We start from the raw sequence: 21,843 nt of genomic DNA, 5'->3' as shown, positions 1-21,843 counted from the left end.
CCTATGAAGAGCTTCAATGTAAGCTTATGTACCCGACTCGAAACGCATGCCATGGTTCTATGAACAGAACGACAACGGAGACAATCAGCAGTGCGGTGAAGACGACGGCGCAGGCTTTCTAGGCTAAGCTACCCGCCATATTGGCGACTGCTCGATACTTTGTAAATAGTTTGCAAATACATTTTCATTCGTCTATTCATGTGTGAACACCGTAGTGTAACCTATGTGTAAACACTGACCTAAATAAGTTATACCGGATGACGGTCTTCGATGGAAACTATGTCATATCTCAGGAACTGTGGCCGTGAATCGCGTTTAGTATGAAGAGTGCATAGAGACGGAGAGATAAATAAAAAAGAAATATGGACAAAAAATACATAGAAGAAAACAAAAGTTGCCAAGGCAGCGTGTCACGACACCGCCTCTTGTCCTCGCTGTACAACAGCTACACGTGTACGAAGGTCCTTCGCGATGCTCGCGTGCTCCGTCCTAACATCCGTCCCGGCGTGGAATATTCTCACGTCGTGTGCGGAACGTGGCGTGGCGGCTGCTGCTGCTGCGGCTGTCGTTTGCGGAATGTGGACGTGAGCCAGGCCGTATCGTGTCCGGCGCGAAGCGGCGACCGAGGCAACCAGCAACGCCATGTTATACTACAGGCTCGTTGGCCGTCGAAGTCCCCCCGCCGCCTCCAGTTCCTCCCCTCTTCATTGGAGGCTTCGTGATCGATGCGGTCCGGTGCCCACAGCGAGGCTGGACCGCTCACGCCTTCGAGGCGCCGCGGCAGGCGCCGGACACGGCGCTTAATCACGGTGGCCCTACGCATGCGCATGCCCTCCCCCCCTCCCCCTCATGCATTTACACCGCTCCGCCTGCGTCTCTGTCTAGGCACTGTTCGACCCCGAACACCCACCTCCCAATCAGTGGCCAGCCTGCTCCTCCTCTGCCCCGTCTGTTAAATGCCGGCTGAAGGAAGAAAGAAAGCGAGAAATAAAGAAAGGAAGACCACGATGAAAGAAATAAAGAAAGATAGAAGAAATGAAACAAACAAAGAAAGAACAAAAGACCGGGCCGTCGCGCTGGAACAAACCCGGCCGGGGGTCTTGTGCGGACGACATTATTCTCCGATAAGGGTGTCAATTCGGGCAAGTTGGTTGCAGTCGTCTTGGATTGGCCTTTAGCGCCAAGTGACAATGTGACAAGAACGGAAATTTTGGAGGACACGCGAAGTGGTCTGTGCCTGTTAGTGTTAACATATTACGAAGGTATTCTCGGTGTCCTATATGCACTTGCTAACACTACTCCGCAGGCAAAGCTGGGCTAATTCCTGCGTCGACGATATGCGAAAGACGGTATCTGACTGTACCTCAAAGATGGTAAATCCGACGTAAATTATAGGGTGATCAGAAAGGGAGCGATCGGACGCGCGGGTTATGCTGAGTAGGTATCACAAAGGAAGAAAGAAAACTAAAGTAAGAAAATGCCTAAATCGGACCACTCGAGTAAGCAAATGCATTGATAGGAGATAAATGCGCTATTGTGACTGTAACACTGCGGGCTATTCAGTATTATTCAGACTGGCGCATTCAAAGATTTGCATTTGTCAGATCTCATGGCTGAATTGTCAAGGGAGGCGATTCAGCCATCGGAGGCGCCGTAGAGGCTTTATTTACTATGGCGGAGCAACGCGTGATAGCAAAGTTCCTTACCGTATCGCTAAGGACACCCTCGTTGAAGCTTAGTGCATATCAGTTATCCCGCGCCTGCAAACTATGTGCGCGACCTGAACAGGTGAACAGAGGCTGTGTTGCTATGAAGTGGCTGCATGGAGTCAAGGAGAGGCGGCGTTTTTAGCGGATAAGCCATTATCGGATGTTCCATAACGTGGATACGCGATATCATATTTTAGGGGTGCTGCAGAGTAACGCCTAATCACATTACGCTGGTTCATTATGCTTTCATAACTATTTCCATTTATTTGCCAGAGAAGGGTTGTTTATTACGCATTTAGATGGGAAAGTGAGCGAGCTGGTAGGCGTTTATATTAAAGTTTACACAGCACTCGCACTTGGACGAAGGACTTTACCCTTTAACTTTAGTAACTTTAACTTTAGTAAGAAAGACCTTACCTAGAATGTTTTTATTGCTTTATTTCTTCCTGATATTGTTCAAATACATGCCAAATGAAATATGGAAATGTTTCTCTGAAGACTAAGTGAGATACAGCCGGTCAAAGATACTGTTGACCAGTTGGTCAGAGGGAAATTTATGGTCGAAAAGTTGTGTTTGGTACTTGCTTTGACAAAGCAAATGTGTTTTCTCGAGGTGCACCTCAATGGAGAAAAAAAATATGGTTTTCTTAAAGGAAAAAAATCGCATTAGCCATAAAATGACCACCATGTCCGCTAAGAGAATACCGACGAGGCCTTCGAGTTCCTCACCGAAACATCTGCTGCTGCTCAAAGTCGACATTTTTTGTGACAATCACTGTTTAACAGGTTCATAAATTAAAGTAAATTGAAAGGACAGACTAATATTTGGCTTTGTATAGTGCTTGGAGATATATTTTTAAAGGTCAACAATATTGTCGAGCTGCCACTTAAAAGGTTAAGGAAAATACACAGGATATGCAGCTACTATCAACTGATTTTTATTCGAAAGCACACAATGACAGAAAACGAACTGCGCTTAGTACACGTGACAATAAAATCCGCGACGTATTTGCAAGCTTGAAAGCGTACTATCGAAAGTTACGCGCACAAGTGGCCCTCTATCTCAGGCTGCCACCACGTCCTGACCAAATATTCAAATTCTTCATCCCAGAGCCGTAGTGGTGGCTGGCTCACGCAGCGTTACCCTTTCAATCAATCAAGTTTTATTTTCGCCGCAGACAGTACATTGTTACTGCGAAAATAGGGGGCCAGAGAAAAAAGCTGCATCTGTGCAGCTTGACTAAGCTCTAGCCACCCGTACAACAGCAGTGACACGACGATTTATTATCTTGATTCAGTTATATAAACATATCATCAAATAAACGATCAGGCAGTCCGATCACAAATGACAACTACGAGAACAATTAGAAGCATAAGCAGTTTCAATAAAGTCAAACAAACAGGTCAAATAAGGTTTTGTTAGTAAGGGCCAGAACGTTCACACCTTTCCGGTCTAGCTCATTTAGTGTATATGCCAGGGCGTAGTCAAGTTTTTCTTTCCCATAATGGGTGCGCGAGGAGGGAACGTAGTATGGCGGTTGATATCGGAATGGGTAGGAAATTGTATTTTTCCTGAGATTTGATAATTCTTGGAATAGTTCCGCCCTACCTAATGTGGCGTTTTTATAGGTTCTTAATAATTTGTATTTGTATATATCGTGGATTTTTAGAATTTTATGTTTGTGAAAGAGTGGTTCTGTGTGTTCTAAAAACGAGGAATTTTCTATTGATCTAAGTGCTTTTTTCTGAATAAGGAAGAGTTTCTGCAAGTTGAATGCTGTCGTGTTTCCCCATATTAGCATGCAGTAATGTAAGTGAGAGTTAAAGAGGGCAAAATATAACATCTTTTAATGCTCACTGGAAAAGTGCGACGGTTCTGGCTTAATACACCGGCGGCTCTACTTAATTTTGGTAATAAAGTTTTCACATGTTCATTCCAAGACATGTTTTCTGAAAAAATGACACCTAGAATTTTAACAAACTTTTCTATTTTAATTTTAAATGGCCCGAGAGCAATATGGTCGTCTATATTTTCAAGGTACCTGGGGTGCGAAACAACACACACTTAGTTTTTGACTCATTAAGAATTAGCCTATTGTTCTGGCACCAAATCAGCAAGTTGTGACAGAACTCACTTCCCTTTTGTCTTACAGTATCAATGTTTTTTCCCTTAACGAGCACCGAGCAATCATCGGCATAAATAACATATCTACAATCCTGATATATTTCGCCCCTACCCCCCCTTTTTTTTTTGTCTGTCATGAAAGGATTAAGTTATTTCGCGCGCATGCTGCACTCTGTGCCTCGATAGCACAATTGCGTATTTGAAATTCCGAGTAAAAAAAAAAACAAAAAAAGTACATTCCCGGCAGTGAACCGCTACGTGAGACAACTTGTTTTCTATTAGCAAGCGCTTAAGCTCGGCCTTTTTTTTTTGTTGTTCACTTTGGCTCATGTATCTTTTTCCCACAAGATAACGAAACCTGGTCCACGATGCCAACTTTGTAGTCAACAAAATTAATGCACGTGCCTTTTGCCACATCCATTTCGAGAATCTTTTAGCAGGTAGCCTTGTTTTTCGTTCGCCTTGGCGCACATTCCAGCGAATTTGTTGGGCGAAAAGAAGACATCTACTCCATAGTGCTTCACAATGTTTTTTTTAAGCCACGCGGGTTGCTTGCGTGCGTAAGGAATAACAGCGCGCCTTTTTGGCCTGCGTTTACTTTCGTCCTCTTCTGTCGGCTGTTCCGTCTCCTTTGCAGGCTTCATGTTATTTTTTTTCGCAGGCTTTAGAGACAGTGCAATGAGGGAAGCCTGTTCGCCTTAATCTACCCACTTATCCCTCGAAACAGAGAGAGAGAGAGAGAGAGAGAGAGACAGAGAGAGAGAGAGAGAGAGAGAGAGAGAGAGAGAGAGAGAGAGAGAGAACCACCTCTTGATGATCTGAGAATCAGCATAGAAGCTGACGGATCTTGGGGCTTCGACAGCGATTTCTGCGTCCTTATCTTTACTTATTTGCGATTACCCTTGTCATTTCCTTTGGTAAATTTCTTAGTGGCATACATAAACAAATACTTCCAATAATATGACTGCAAAGAAAAACAAGGAAAGAAAGCAAATCAACCTGAAGACATGACACAAGCAAACTTCTTCCCACAACGCTTGTTAATGTGGGGAAGCCACCTTTAGACGTGTTGGGTTCGTATTTGCGGACACCGTTGAATGGACATTGTAGGAGTTTACATGCTTCGTATAACGCCCATAAAGGAACTATATTATTGACAGAGATATGCGTGTGCAACAAAAAGAAAAATACGTGCAACGAACGGTTAGTAGAATACACGAGAAATGTCGGAGGCAGAGTTTTGAATCCACCATATTCCCTACGAATTTTAAAGAAAGTTCTTCTGCTGATAACGTATACCAGCTGCATCGACTGCAGAGAGAGATTTTCCATTCATAGATCGACCGAAAAGGTTGGCGCGACAAAGCGTGGGATATCGATTAACTACAAAAAAAGCGGAAATTGCAGTCCACAATGTTGGTTAGCTAATTAATGAATTCGTTAATTTTCTCTAAAGACTGAAGTATTGCAAAGAGAAGGCTGGTTTTATCACACTAACAAAGAGCAAATTGAGCAGCAATGTTATACGCGAAAAATAGGAGTGAAGCATACACAGAAGCAATCGTCTTACACAGTAACATCACCCGCCGTGGTTGCTTAGTGGCTATGGTGTTGGGCTACTAAGCACGACGTCGCGGGATCGAATCGCGGCCACGGCGACCGCATTTCGATGGGGGCGAAATGCGAAAACACCCGTATCCTTAGATTTAGGTGCACGTTAAAGAACCCCAGGTGGTCCAAATTTCCGGAGTCCCATACTACGGAATGCCTCATAATCAGAAAGGGGTTTTGGCACGTAAAACCCCATAATTTTTTACGAAGTAATATCGATAACAGCCATCTAGAAAGCGAATCGATGATTTGATTCCTGTTTAACTCTTAAACGATAACATCAGTACATTGATTCACACCAGAAAGGGGTTGAATGAAAGTGTCGGGCGACACCCTCCGTCATAACCACAAAGGACCGGTGGACAGGGAGCCAAGAACGCGAGTACGTCGGCGACGTTATCTACTGCTTATCGACTGGGCTCAAAACAACAACGTTTCATCATGCGTTCGACGCCGCGACGATGCATGCGACATAAAAAAAAGATACCCCACTCTCGCTGCGCAAGTTGGGGAGATCCCGCCCCTATATCGACATTCAGCTTCATACAAATCTTGCGTGCGACCCAACTCCGCGGCCAAACGTTCACGTGTCACAACAGACCGCTCGCGCAGTCGTGTCATCGGGGTTTATGTACTGCGTATACCGACAAAGCGTGCGTTCACGACGCTCGCGCTAGTCGATGTCTCGCGCGCGCGTGCATGTTTGTACGCATGGCGCTTAGAGCAAGGCCGAGCTGCTGCCGCCGGCGTATATACAGCAGCTGCCGCGAAGGGTGCAGCCTCAACAACGGAGCGGGTTCCTTCTTCAAACTCAGCAAAGGGATTAAGGCGGTTTACGCCGGCCTCGAGACGGGTGCACCGCGGGACGTCGAAGCATTCACTTTTCGCGGTGCCGCGCATTCGCTAATAGAATAACGATAATAACAATAAAAAAGAAAGAAAAGAAAAGGGACCGAGAACACCGAATACGGGCGGCATGCACGGCTGACTTCGCCTCTCGCTCGCCCGCCACGAGCTTCTCGCGCGTATAATCCAACGTCACGAACGGTTGGCCACGCCGGTTTGCTTCCAAGGGCACGCCGTCGCCGCTGCATCACTCGATCGGGTGAGCCCTTCTCCACCTGGACGACGCGCAATCGTGCGGCGCGGGCATCACGACGATGCGCAGCGGCTGTCCCATTCGATTGGAGGGAAGGAGCACGCGGAGGTGCACCCGGGAGGGGGGGGGGGGTGGGGGGCTCCCTCTTGGGTCCTTTTTGACAGCGGCCCCTGACGTTTTGTGCGCACCCTGGCCGCCGCTGCCCCGCCAACCGGAACCGCGTGGCGCGTTACGGAGGCCTGACCGATCGTACCGTGGATTATCTGTGCGCGCTCTGGATGCCTCAATGATCTACGGAGAAGTAGGCTTCTCTGCATTGCTTATTTGGTCATCGTTTGGTTCAAATGAAAGTGAATTTTGCCAGCCGCACATGCCGGGGCTCGTCTCTTGCGTCTGTGCTCGCTTAACGTTTCATAAGGTTTCTTCCACGTTAGAAGACAAGCAAAGTGTAGTCGTGTACGCGCAGATTGCTAAAATGACTACACCTCCATTAGTTTAGGAAAGACTGCTTCGCGGAAAAGCTAGCTTTACAATTATGAGAAAAGTGGTTCTGATATGTTAGGCGCGTTGATATATACCATTACTCCATTTATCTTGCCTTCGTATTGCAATGCCCGGTGGGCAAATCAGTCATACGAATAATTATTAAGGCTCAGCGATCATGCTGCTCGGACGTTGAGCACTAGTCGTGGGTTCTATTTCCGTTATTGGTGGCTGTATTTCGTTGGGAACGCTTTCCAAAAGCACATACACCGATTTAGGTGCATACACAGAGCATGCACAGATTTAAATGCACGTTAAATATCCACAGGTGGTCAAAATTAATCCGCACTACTGTGTAATCAACGCGGGCGTTTGCTAGCTACGGTCCATACTGATATCTTCATATAAGATGCTGGTGTTCCCTGAATTGAATAAACAGTAGTGTGTCGCTTATACGCATGGGCGTTACATGCATTCACCAACTCATAGTCATTCTTGATTGGAATGACCAATACCGCGGAATGCAGTGCCTGTAGTGGGGAAGGAATTGAGAACTTCTTTTAAATTAAATTAAATTATGGGGTTGCGCATGCCAAAATAACGATCTGATTATAAGGCATGCCGCAGTGGGGCACTCCGGAAATTTGGCCCATGTGGGGGTCCTTTATTGTGCAGCCAAACCTAAGCACACGCGTGTTTTCACATTTCGCCACGAACTTTTATTGTGCGTGGGTCCAATGTTAAGTGCATAGATATGAAAAAGAAAAAAAATATATATTACCGACGATTACAGTCCTACCCAACGCGAAATTTGAGCGCAGCTCTATACGTGTTTTCCTTTCGCAATATATTGGCTGGCGTGGACAATCTGTCTCGTGCGACACGTTGCAAATGGAGCGAAATTTTGCGCGACTGCCTCGCTACTCGGGAGATCAGGAGAGGCAGCGTGCGGGCGCCGCGTGGGCGCGATTCACAGCAGCCGCCGCGGACAGACCTCCGCTCATGCAGCGCATTGTTCCTATACAGACGACGCGCGCTACACTGGCGCCATCTCGTAGCCATTGTGGCCGCAAAGCCCGCCTTACGCGGCACTAAGCTTTTCGCCGAAGCTTCCTCCTCCGTGTTCCTCCTCGCGCTCTCTTCGTTATCGTCGCCTTTCATCTCCCCCTGCTCTCCGCGTTTGCTTTCATCCTGGGCTGTTCTCGGTCGCTCGGTTACGACGGACAGCGCCGACGCCGACGGTCGCCGCAGGATGGATGGGTTGGATGAAAACTTTTATTGAGCGATTGTAAGGAAAGGGCGCCTAGGAGCTGTGCTCTAAATATGAAAGACCTAAAACGAAGGACTTGTCCTCCGCAGCGCTCCAAACTTAGACGGACGACCGTTTTCTTTGGAAAAGAGGGTGCGACCATGGTCTCGTATATCACAGCTGCAAACGGTCACACAAAATGCTGCTGCGATTTCTGAAGGCTGCAGGACTAAGCGACCGTCTGTGATGCAGCGCTGGGACTTTTCACTGCACTGGCGTGCTCGTCACTAAATTTTCTTTCCTGCTCTTGATCGATTCGTCATCTTTTGCCCTTTCTCCAGCGCAGGGTAGCCAATAGGTCTCAGTCCTGTTTCACCTCCCTGCCTTTCATTTGTGTTTCTCTCTTTCTCTATCTCACTCTCTCTCTCGTCTAAGATGCGTCGCAGTTAAACTCGACTGACTGTTCTCTGAAGCAATGCTGATTGCACGCCTCATTCGCGTTCTGAATTTTTCATCCTTTTCTGTATTCACCCTTGCATTGCTCGAATGCAACGATATTTGCAGCGTACGCGTATCCCTGTACACGGCGACCTATTCACGCTTGCAAGTATTCGTCCATGTTTGTGTTCCCCGCGTTACCCGTGCTTGTGTTGTGTCACCCGCGCAAGAGGGACGGAGTGCAAGTGACGATGTGTGTGCTGTGCTATGTGTTCTCTCTTTCTCTCTCCATCTTTCATCACCCTCCTCCCTCCCGCTCCCATGTGTAGGGTAACAAACCGGTTGAGCTACACTGGTTAACTTCCATGCCTTCTCCGGCCTTCTCCGCCCTTTCCTTCATGCCTCGTGCGCTTGCTCCCTCTTCGCAGCGAGCCGGGAGGCGGCGTTCGCACACGCAGTGGCGGCGGCCGGCGTGGTGCACGCGGTGTCCCGCGCCTGCCGCGACGGGCAGCTGGGCAGCTGCGGCTGCTCGGGCGAGCTGCGGCCCGACAACCTGCACCGCGACTGGATCTGGGGCGGGTGCGGCGACAACGTGGCCTACGGCTACCGCTTCACCGAGGGATTCGTCGACGTGCGGGAGCGCGAGCAGAACCACCCGCGCGGGTCGCTGGCCCAGGGCCGGAAGCTCATGAACCTGCACAACAACGAGGCCGGTCGGAGGGTACGTGCGCACACAAGAAGCTCGCGCCTAAAAGTCAGCAGCAGCGTCGGCAGTTAACAGAACTGCGGACGCTGCTGTCGCGCGACTGGCCGCTCGAGGCACCTTGCGTCTATTTGCGGGCTTCTTTCACGCTCAGAAAAAAAAAAGAAGACTTTTTTTTTGTAGCGCGTATCGAGCAACAGAAATCTGCATCGGGAGTTTCTCACGTTACTCTACAATTTTCTCATTGACACTTCTAATCTAATTATAACATTTAGGAAGTTAATTAATTATGACTAACTATGTAATTAGGCAGAATGAAAAAAAATAATCTGAGCATCTCTGAGCGACGGCAAGCAACATCACCTTGGTTCTGTCCAGCTACATGGCATGTGCAAAATTTTCAAATTTTGGTGCATGATAGTTGGGACACCCTCTATATGTTGTCAGCGAGGGTACCTCTTCATAAATAAATCATACCATCATAAAACTTGTCCATATTAATCTAGGCTCAGGGAGTGTCTCTAAAGCACAGCGACCTCTTGATGCAGCAGGCTATTATATTCAATGGCTTATTTATTTTATTGTCCTAGGTTTAGCCTTTCGATATGCCGCCGTGTATACGAGCATTCTTGGGCAATCCTTCAGAATGAGCATGTGCCACTGTGACAAGCGTAGGCCGGAAAGCAAACAGAACTCACTGAGACTCACTCACAAAATACATATGTTTTGATTAGGCATCACTCAGACTCAGCCCCACCAAAATTCTACTCAGCCGAGATCACTCGAAATCAGACTCACCAGCAGAATTCTGGTTAACCGGCTCACTCGGACTCATGCTCACGGGTCAGTCGGAGTCTGAGTGAGCCGACTTATGAGTCAGTTTGCCGACCTATGCACAAAAGAGGGATGGAATCCTTAAATGTACTTAAGCAAGTGTCGTATACTGTGCGTCATACATTTCTCTACATGTTTCTTCCTTCGACAAGCACCATAGGTCGCCTTTGTCCACGTGACATCGCTGCGCAGTCATCTCACATTGTGCGCCCAACTGATTTGGAGCTTGATTTGGCATAACTTGTGAATGGTATGGTGTGCAAACATTGCGTGAGATTACGCACTGCATAATACCAAAAATGTACACAGTTTCACGCTACGAATTTAGTTGTAGTGTTTAATTAAACGTTTCACTAACGCTCCACTTCACATTGATTCCAGCATATGCGCCGGAGTGGATAATTCTTTTAAAGCGAAGCTTAATTTCTTAGCCTGTTCATGAACTTTGGAGACAAAACTAACCGCGATCGACTGCGCATGCGCACACCGACGTCAGAACTCCGTGTTTTAGCAACACTTGAAAATCGTGCCAATTGATATGTACTTTTATATATTGCTTCACGCGTGTGATATCTGGTTGTTTGAACGAGGCGCGTGGGCGCCATGACTCTAGAAAAGAGGAGGAAGAACGAACGGGGCTCGCGCATGTGAATCTAACCGGTCAGCGCTGCAACCGCTGTTGTAAATATAACCTGTAAATAGTTGCTCGTCTTACTGACTCGTCCTTCGCGTAACATTGTGTATATCACACGCGTGTAGCAATATGTAACCAACCAATGGCTGGTTTCGAACCCGGTTCTCCAGCGCAGGAGCCCAATGCTCGAACCATTAGAGGCTACAACCTCGCGCTTAAAGCGACGAAATAAAACGCCATTACGAATTTCTTTCGTGCAGGCCAGCGCTGTGAGAAGCTTAGTGCGTTCATGTCGCGCATAGGAACGAGTTACTTGTAAAAAAAAAAAAGAAAGCGGGTGGAGCGCACGAATCTTTGTCTGCACGATGAAGAGAGAAGTTACGGGACTCGTTTTCGTAGCTGAACTTTTGCTGCGCGTCTCTCATCGAACTGTGCACCTCTGTGGCGGGTTCTTGTAATGTGCGCAGCACTTCTTGTCACGTGATTCAACACGTTTTAATGTTGAATGAAACATGCGCTTGCTCCGCAAGGTCCATCGCGATGGCTGAGGGACGCGTGATCGCCATTGAAATCTACGTCGCGCGCAGGGCCCCACGTCGTAATGCGCAGATTTTGCTTTTCCGGCTCGTGAAAGCTTCGCTTTTACCACTTCCTACAGTGCGCGGTACCGCCATGCTTTTTTTCTCTCTCTCTTGAAGCTTGCACCTCAGCGATTAGATGACGTTTCCCATTTCTTGCTAATCTGTTTCATTTATCGATATGTGGCAGATCTTCCTGATGTGTATGTACGGCCATCATCAACAACAATGTCGGGAAAGGTGGCGTGCCTACGAGAGCTAAACCAAAGCCCCTGAAAAATGAGCTAAGCGTGGGTCTGAGAAACGTCAGGAAAAGGGAGTGCGATCCACCGGACATTAGACCAGAAATTCGATAACTTTTATTTTAGTAAAGATGTTAGATTAATAGACCCACGATGTGAACAATATGGTTTGTTACTTTAATTGTCCTTTTGATGTCGCTGAATTTTCTAAAACAATACGTATTAAAGGACTCCGGATACAGCTCGAGAGACAATGAAGGATGTTAAAAGAGACATACAGGCAGTTCGAAAATTTACCCGTCTGAGCCACACGTTCTACGTAGCAAACCATCGAGGCTTCGGCGCTCTTTCATCTCGTAATACATTTGGAGTCAATTGTTAATCCGTGTTACTTCGAGACATATCTGCTAAAACTTAACAGTCGATTACACTTCTCTTTGTCCCTGCTAGTCACCTGCTAGTCACATCGTCACCTGCTAGTTTCTTGTCACTCAATTTCGCAACATGTCCCCGGACGTTCACCTAAATTACAGCCTGCAGTCTTCCCACCTAAAGTATACACCCCAGTTTTTCATGCATCTACATTTACGTTACATAGGTGGCGCTCAATCGACACGTCCACGTACAGCAGGTCTGTCCTGACCTGGAAGCCCCCGATAGCCGCTTTGTGGGCATAATGGCAGCCTTACTGGCCCCTGTTGTTCTCCCAGCATGCCTTGCGCATTACAGCCGCTGGTAGTAAGCCTCACTAACAGCATCACTTTAAAGCGAACAGCTTCCTTCGGCTCTTTCACCTTGAAGCTATTGTGATCGCCGCACAAACCGCAAAAATATAGCCCAGTATACGCACGAGTCACTGCATTCCTTTCTCGTTTCCAAGACTTTACGATTCCTCTGGCCGTGCCCATTTCACCGTCTGTTCAGCTCCCCTTCTGTTCAGGCCTAACCACACGCCGCTAATTGAACGCGCCTGCAGCTACGCGTCAAGCGTCTGCGAGGCCGTGTGCACTTGTCCTATATACACGCGCCCAGAAAAAAAGAGACGCTCAGATCGCGCGCACATCAAGCAGTGCTTGATTTTTGAGCGTCGATTTGAGCGTACACGACGGAACGGGCAAGCCTGTGGCTTGCACGTAAAATTTCGGCGCGGATTTTGAAGCACGTTGTGGTGGTTTCGGAATCGTGCTGAGGCGCCGGTAGTCACCGCTGGTTCCGTGTCGCATTAAGGCAATCTACGCTGTCAATAACGGAACGCTGGTCGGCTGCGTTGAGGTCCGGCCTGCACTTTGGCCGGCGAAGTGCAAGCACCGCCTGGGCACGTGACGAGATGCTTGCTGGCCGAGGTGGCTACAAATGTGACGCCCAGTGCTGCCGTAACAGGCAAGTGCTCCAAATTTTGTAGAGGTGTCGTAAGGCGGGGCACATTGACTCGCGATCGAGCCCGATCGGGATCAGAGTTCACGATCGCGATTACCTCTTTTGCTCAAGTTAGGGATAAAGTATACTCACACTTAAACACGAACGCTTCCCTCGGAGGTGATTTATAGGAGTATATGTGCTATGCGCAATGAAGCGTTCTCTGTGCGCTCCTTGTAGCTGGCTCATCTTTCCCTTCGTCACACGAGTCGGTGACGCTTACGCTCACGTTTAACCCTTACCGAGACGCCTATCCCGTGCTCCGTGTAGCCGATGCTTTAGCAGCTCGCCATCAGAGTAATCTGTACGTGCCGTGCGAGACGTGCTTTTACGCGCTCCCGTGTTCACTCTCATAACGCTTGTGCTTGTACGTCTGGAACTGGGTATGTGTCCACATGCATTTTTCGACCAACCCCCCCAGACTGGGTATGTATGCGTCAGTGCGACACAAGTTGTGTAGAAGCCTTACCCGTATTTATACAGATGTCGTACTTTGTGTGTTTACGTATACCCCTTGTCAACATCTTTTTTTGCCGTCGACAAGCATCAATACCTCGCCTTCGTCCTCCTGACACAGACAGCTAACAGCTGCAGGTGACGAGAATGTGCTCGTGTCATCCCCTACTGCTGCTATACCTCGCTAACGCAAACAAGCTTCACGTTATTCGGATTCCAATTAATGTTGTATTGCGTCTGCGTATTTCCTTTTTGTTACTTGTCGACTTCTCCGTGCGTGGTAAGAGTGCACCTGCTCGCTAACCGGTACACTGTTATTATATTGTACACCGTTACAGGCACGCTGTCATATCCCTTTATATATGTATAAAAGGCATACAAACAGGAGTGGTTGGTGGAGTCACAGCTTTGGTGTCTCGTAGTTATCTCCCATCTGGCTAGCCAGGCAGCCCGTCAGTTGATTGGGATAGGTATACGCGCAGAAGCAATCCTTCACCCATTTTATTTATTACCTTTATTTATACTTTTGTCGTTCTCAAACGACACACGCGCTTGCGCCGTATTCACACCTCTTCTCGCATGCGTCCGTCGCTCCGTATGCACACAGAACGGACAGACCCATCAATCAACCGAGTCGGATCGCCCAATCAACGTCGACCCAGAGGCGACAAAGAGGCGTGTTTAAACATTTCACGGCCACGCGGGCGTGCGCGCGTGAATCTTCGCGAGTTGGCAGGAATAGAGAAAGAAAGAAAAGCAGAAGGAAAGAAGGAAAGCACTAAAAGAAAGAAAGAGAGGCGGTGCGTATCGGCGAGTTACCTTTACATGCGGTGGAGTGTGTAGATTCGCTCGCGCCGGCCCGAGCCGCGAAATGTCTACGGTCTCTTTTCCCTCGCCTCCTTCGCTCCTGCGCCCCCCACCCCCGTCCTCCCCTCGAGAGCAGGTGACAGACCGAAGGGTATACGAGGTCTACTGTCGTCCAGGAGCGCCTGGCTCGCTCCGGAGACTGCGAACCAGGAGGCGCGCCGTTTCTTCTTTGCTGCAAATGCCTCCGTCGTCGTGAGTTCAACGACTCCGCGGTGCGTTTGCAGCGGCAACAGGGCCCGTCTCGCGCGCACTCCTCCTCCTGGGGCTGGAGCGAGTTGTACGAGAGCGAGAGGTGCATTGCGAGGAGGGACACGCGGCACGCCGTGATTCATGGTGGGACAAAAAAATGACGCTTCGAGAGGGCACGCGTTAGTTGCCTGCCAGCATCTCGCCCTTACTATACTGCCGCTGCTGCTGCAGCTTCTGTTGCCTTTATACACGTATGCACTGCAGGCATTGCCACTACTCGGAACTGGCTTTCCTCGGTTTTTAGTTTTCTCTGTTTTTGAAACTGGCTGCGCGGTGTATATATATATACAACTTTGTGGCCCGCATATCTGCATAACAACGCAGCCGGAGGACAGGCTGTCCCGGAGAGGCTTCACGTATTTTTGCGGTTTTTTTTTCTTCTTTACCTTTTTTTTATTTTTATTTCAGCTCTTGCTCAGTATCTTGCCGCCAGCTTCGGACACTCTCGTTCCGTCGTCGACGACAGTGTGTAAAACTGAAATACGACGATCTGCCTTGTTGTGGATATAATGCGGCTGAGCCTTATGAATACGCGCCGATTGGGGTAATGCCTTGACCCGAGGGTCCTTCTGTCCATTCTTTTTTTGGTAGATGTTTTGTTTGCTCGTCGTATAGCTGACGTGCCGGGATTCGAGAACGCGCATGTGCGAAGGACTCGGAACTGCTCGACACGCCTCCGACGGCGTGCCTAACAAATGGCTCACCGCACGCTGAGACGAAAGGGAGACTGAGAATCTCGTAAACAGTTCCTCTTTGCCAGCATCCGATCGCTAAACGTTTAATGAAACGCAGAACCGGAACCGATGCGCCTGTCCTTCAAGCTTTCTTCAACGTTTTTGTTTGGTTTCATGCTTATAAATAAGTACGCCATTTTTCGACGGACAGTGTGTACGTCAACTTCAGGCACCGTGAGACCCACTCAACACAAATAATTCAAGCAAGACAGAGCGATCTCAAGAAGTTGTAGACGAAGTGAAGTGACGAACGGCAGACGAACGAGGTAGATTTTAGCCTGAGACTTACCATGACCATGACCTACCGTGAACCTACGCACAATCCCATATCGGCCGTATCGGCTTCAGCCTGGAACCACGATTTCCAAAAGGCGACCTGTCTTTTTCAAGGGCCTAACGATGGCAAGTCTTCTCGTTGAATAGTTGGCATCTGGTTTAGGCAACCGCCGCGTGATTGCTAAGTTGCGATGGTGTTCTGCTGCTGTCCACTAGGTAGCCCGTTGGCTTGCCCGCAGCTCATGCTGCATTATGGTGGCGAAACGCAAAGGAAAACAAAAAAGAAATAGGTGCGTCTCAAAGAACCCCAGGCGACCAAAGTTAGTCTGGAGTCCTCCACCACGTCGTCTCGCATAGACAGAGTGTTGCTTTGGGAAGTTAAAATCAATCAATCAATCAATCAATCAATCAATCAATCAATCAATCAATCAATCATCAATCAATCAATCGAAACCTCAGCAGTCATGGAGGCATTACGGAATCAGGGTGTAGACGAGCCGTATGTAAAAATACTGAAAGATATCTATAGCGGCTCCACAGCCACCGTAGTCCTCCATAAAGAAAGCAACAAAATCCCAATAAAGAAAGGTGTCAGTCAGGGAGATACGATCTCTCCAATGCTATTCACAGCGTGTTTACAGGAGGTATTCAGAGACCTGGATTGGGAAGAATTGGGGATACGAGTTAATGGAGAACACCTTAGTAACTTGCGATTCGCTGATGATATTGCCTTGCTTAGTAACTCAGGGGACCAACTGCAATGCATGCTCACTGACCTGGAGAGGCAAAGCAGAAGAGTGGGTCTAAAAATAATCTGCAGGAAACTAAAGTAATGTTTAACAGTCTCGGAAGAGAACAGCAGTTTACGATAGGTAGCGAGGCACTGGAAGTGGCAAGGGAATACATCTACTTAGGGCAGGTAGTGACGGCGGAGCCGGATCATGAGACTGAAATAATCAGAAGAATAATAATGGGCTGGGGTGCGTTTGGCAGGCATTCTCAGATCATGAACAGCAGGTTGCCATTATCCCTCAAGAGAAAAGTGTATAATACGTAAGTGTAATACGTAAGTATAATATAACGTAAGTGAGTCTTACCAGTACTCACTTACGGGGCAGAAACCTGGAGGGTCACGAAAAGGGTTCTACTTAAATTGAGGACGACGCAACGAGCTATGGAAAGAACAATGATGGGTGTAACGTTAAGGAATAAGAAAAGAGCAGATTGGGTGAGGGAACAAACGCGAGTTAATGACATCTTAGCTGAAATCAAGAAAGAAGAAATGGGGGGGGGGGGCATGGGCAGGACATGTAATGAGGAGGGAAGATAACCGATGGTCACTAAGGTTTACGGACTGGATTCCAAGGAAAGGGAAGCGTTGCAGGGGGCGGCAGAAAGTTAGGTGGGCGGATGAGATTAAGAAGTTTGCAGGGACGACATGGCCACAATTAGTACATGACCGGGGTTGTTGGAGAAATATGGGAGAGGCCTTTGCCCTGCAGTAGGCGTAACCAGGCTGCTGCTGCTGCTGCTGCTGCTGATGAATCAATCAATCAATCAATCAATCAATCAATCAATCAATCAATCAATCAATCAATCAATCAATCAATCAATCAATCAATTAGGCTTAATTGTCTCGTTTGACCACTGCTGTTGATCACTTCAAACACTTGGGCAGCAAAAAGGTCTGAAAGGGCGCGGCCTCATGTGCCAAGTAAAGCGAGCTTATGCTTAGCTTTTGACGTTTCATGCATCCGCGGAGAAAGAACGGCGGGTATTGTCACTCGGAAATCGCTTCCCGTTTTCATGGCAGCGGCGACGACGTTCGCGAATCGCTCCAGGCTTTCGCTCCTCTTTTTTTGTTGGTCGGTCCCTGTCTCCAGTCAGCACTCGAGCACGGAAATCTCCGACAGGCCACTCAGGTCCGCACACACGGGCTGCGGGTTCTTCTGCGCTCCCTCGTACACGGATACTTGAGCGCCCAACCAACTATGACAATTGCGCAGCGCTCTTCTCAAAACCCATTCTCAGTCGCGATTCCCGATCCGCCATCCGCGTTCTCCGGGCTGGCGAGCATTTGCATATATAGCTCGCGCGTCGAGCACGCACTCGCGTCTGGCGTGCCGAGAACGTTTGCAGCAACGAGCGAGCACGGTAGCACTCGACGAGGCTGCCATTATTCGGGTCTCGCCACTCGCGCCTTTCTTTCTCCGTGTTTCTTTTTTTCCTTTATGCTGTTTAAAAAAATGAGGGAAACGATTCAGAAAAAGAATAAAAAAAGGACGGGAGGGACCAGGGAGGCCCGTCGGTGCTGCAGGAGCGTCAAGCGCACGTTCTAAAAGCTCTCGATCCGTGCTTGGCACGCTAATGAACCGTTGTCAGCAGGCCATCGCATCAGGAGTTCGGACGGGGCGCAGCGGCTCAAGAGCGCGCCGGGGTCGGGTCGAGCGGCGACGGCGGGCGCTGTTGCCCCGGTGAAAGGGCTGGACGAGCTTCCACCGCGTAAACCTCCTTCGCGCGCTGGGCCTTGGGCGACGTCGTTACGGGCGCGGCGCGCCCAGGCCGTGTGATGCAACAGAGGCGGAATCACGCGCCACTTAGAGGAACCCGTTGGCAGAGGACTGGCGTGCGTGCATGCGTATGCGGGCAAGCTGGTCTGATCGGCAGGGGCACTGTTAAAGGAGTACCGAGAGGGCGTTTTCTACTTGCCCTCTCCTTTCTTTCTTTCTTTCCTTCTTTCTTTCTTTCTTTCTTTCTTTCTTTCTTTCTTTCTTTCTTTCTTTCTTTCTTTCTTTCATAAGGTTCAAGCCTCTCAAATGATAGAAAAAATACTGGCAAACGTCAGTGCGTCCGAAATATCTTGCTGTAATACTCGTGTCTAACGAATCAGTTTCGGATTCGGCACCCAGGATGTGGATGATTCCCGACTAAGGTCACCAGACATCGCGATTTAGGAGAGACGCGCACCGCTTTTTACCGCCGCAGTCCCGCTGACCCACGGCTTACGTGTGGGATGGGGCTTTTGTGCCGCTTTGGTTCCTCCGGACTCCGAGTCGCCCTGAAGTAACCTGCCCTGTGGTGCCCAATTGGCTGTTCGATTTCTCGGGTGTGGTGGCATCACGTTCGAAAAAAAGACTCGAGAGGCAGTTGGCAAAGCGCAACACTTGCGGCAATGAGGCAACAGCACCGGCGATTTTATAACGATTCGGAAAGCGAACTGTTCGCACCTCTCCCCTAGAACGCATGACCGCTTACGGCTCGTACGTTTTCTCGGTCCAGCACGCAATAAACTTCTAGATGCGCTAGCTAACGAACCGCACAAGCCAAAGCGCTTCATACCGTCTTGCTTGTTACGCACGAGGTGTTGGAAGCACGTGGAATAATACCGAAAGGCAAGTGAAACATTGCTGAATAGCTTGGAAAAGAGTTCGCGTTCACGCAAACAAAACTTGAAGTAAATAAATGTAGAATTTCCTTTCTATCTGCGACGCGCACTCACCGCTCCCCCCTTCCGCTCCGCTTTGGCGTCCGTGGAATCTGGTCACATTATTCATGACGCCATGACACTTTGGCTCGCTACGTTCCAGCAATCTCTGCGGCTGCTACACGCGAGCGCAGTCAGAACTGCCGGCAGCACTTCTCTGTATGAGCAGCTTCACCATGTCTCACCTCCTGGAACACCACGTCAGCGAATTTCGCTGCGTTATGACGTCAGCATAACGTCATGCACGGTCCAGTGTTTCAAGATCAACTTTAGTACCAAATTAATATGTCTTATAAGTGCTTCTGGAGATTTATACTTTCCAAGTGAAATCCTTTTACGTGCGAAAAGAGTGTGGTAGAGTTTCGAGAAATAGGTGGTGTCCAAAACGTCGCGTCTAAGACGTGTGTCTGGCTCCGTCATTGCTTCTGGAACGTGCAGTTAGCAAGAGCATAGCCTTCGATATCTATTTCAGTTACTCAGAGGCGACCACCGATAAGGCGTCGATTTGGACACCATCTATTCCAAGATGTGTGTCAGTACGCCTTTAACAGCGAGACGCGCGAAGAAACAGTCCAAGTATTTCTTCGTGGCATCTGCGCGCACAATTTTGTGCCTTTTATTTTCAATTTGAATACTTGCCCTGCGACATTGCTTGCCCTGCGAATGCTTGCCCTGCGACAGCCGGATATTTAAATGTTTCTGTTGAGTGAACTTCAGAAGGGCTCTATTGTGTGAACCATAATTAAACTACATATTTTAATCCAATGACCCACCCTCCATTACCTGCAGTTTTCACGACGAATGCATCGGCGAGCGGTGCGTTGAACTGCAACATGAATAGATGCCACTTGGTATTGCTTAGTCAGGATATGACCGTGAACATGTCACTCATTCATTCTGCGGGCAGCGCAATGAAGTAAATATGAAGTGTAAGGCATTTCAGTGCAATAGGTCGGTCTTTTTTTTTAACTTGTAAATTTCCCATTGATTCCAGCATCGCGTCTCTGACGTGAAATTGAAGCCCATTCCAAAAGAAAAAGCGATGGCACTTTCATTGTATTCACGTATATTATGCCCAAGAGAAGGGAACGCGATCGAGAAAGTCAGACCGAAACAACAAAATTCACAAATAAATATTTTGGCCGCAAGGCGCGCTCTTTTCTCACTCGCGAATCAACCCTGCAATCGCGCCACAACTTTCTCGGTCGGTCCTTCAAATACTTCCGAGCGGCCAAGGTTTTTCCAAACGGCTTCCGAGCGCGCCTCGGAAACATTACTCCGAGCTCTCGTTCAGATATGACAAACTAGTCCTGCCGCGCGCGCGCTCGCTCTTTGCTGTGCAACTCGCCGGCTGCGTCTCACGAAGCCGCCCGTGATGGTAGCGACTGATAATCGACTGCCCCGTTTGCGTTCCGCCGCCATCCATCACGCACGCCGCCGCTGCGCGGAGTCCGGCAGCGCGCGGAAAGCTGCCGCGGCGGCGTCGGGAGCCGTGAGAAACTGCGGCCGAGCCAACGTAAATGGACTCTTCGGCAGCACGCCATTATATCGTTCGGCGTTCTCCAGAGGGCGCTCGCCACCGACGCTTTACGCACTCCGCGCGGCTGCAGAAGGCGTCCGCTCTACAAGACGCCGAAGAGGCGGCGAACAATGCTCATCCCAGCATGTCGTTGCCGATCTGTCACGTGGACAGGCTGCCTTCGCGCGCTGTTTATCGCTCTTTCTTCATTTTTTCTCTTTTTTTCAGACGTATTATTTAACAGAGGGAGGTGGGGTACACGGCGCGGAACAGGCCATCTACAGAATCTGTGAATAGAGGCGTGAGGATATTAGCGGTTCGTGACCGTTCACTCTCGTATACGGACGGTTTTCGAGAGGCATGCAGAATTCTCCGTTTGCGAAACCCTGAATTTCCACTTGCTGCATGACGCATCTAGGACACCTTATGAGTGTGCAACCGAGCTGGAAATGTAAATTTATGCCAACTAATTCTCATGGGTCGAAAAAGAAGGCGGTATGCTGTATGTGGACGCCCAATGTGTTCAGCCCTGTTCAACGAGCATATGCGATGGCTTGCCGTCAAATGCAGGCAAGGATTCAGAGGGCGGCCCAGCTCTGACGGCACCCGGTCTCCTAAAAAAGGCCTCAGCTTGCATACCTAAAGTCGCCCGTTGATTGACTTGCGTGCATGCCTATATCGCCTAGCCCATTCCTATCGGCCGTGAAACTGTGGTTATGTTAGGCCACAGCTTCTCATTAATTCTCCATTGTTTGTGGTGCGAAGGATTTCGGTTACAGTACACAAGCGGTACACATGTGTCATCCGTGATAGAAGCGCACATCGGGGTACTATTTTTGATACTTCAGCATTATAGTCTGTCATGTGTCATGAAATACATGTAAAACCAGTATTAGACACTGAAGAGTGTGCAGGGTCAAGTCCTACGTACTGTTGTGCCATTACCACTAGCCCGGAATCCGAATCTACAAGGTGCAGAATTTCTCCTGCGAACGCCCTTTGGACAAACCCGGGGCTGCGCCGAAGGGCACAGCGCCCTGATTCTCCCTTGACAAGTCAAGATGTTGAGCCGTCAGGCAGCGGCGTCCTGCGGAGAAGCATCGGCAAGCGACATGTCCAAACGTGCAACAAAGTGCT

At 48.8% G+C, this 21,843-nt stretch overlaps 1 protein-coding gene across 2 annotated transcripts in view; it reads left to right on the top strand.

Annotated features, from left to right (window-relative positions):
- Positions 1–21,843, top strand: part of LOC142585275 (protein Wnt-5b-like) — a 95,086-nt gene that overhangs the window by 65,818 nt on the left and 7,425 nt on the right. For both annotated transcript variants that reach the window (XM_075695907.1, XM_075695906.1), the window contains exon 4: positions 9,143–9,435. In XM_075695907.1, coding sequence (XP_075552022.1) covers positions 9,143–9,435 — 293 coding nt within the window. The remainder of the gene's footprint in view (positions 1–9,142; positions 9,436–21,843) is intronic.

Source organism: Dermacentor variabilis, chromosome 6, assembly GCF_050947875.1.
Source record: "Dermacentor variabilis isolate Ectoservices chromosome 6, ASM5094787v1, whole genome shotgun sequence".
Lineage (NCBI taxonomy): Eukaryota > Metazoa > Arthropoda > Arachnida > Ixodida > Ixodidae > Dermacentor > Dermacentor variabilis.
This window is presented reverse-complemented; position numbering and strand designations above follow the sequence as displayed.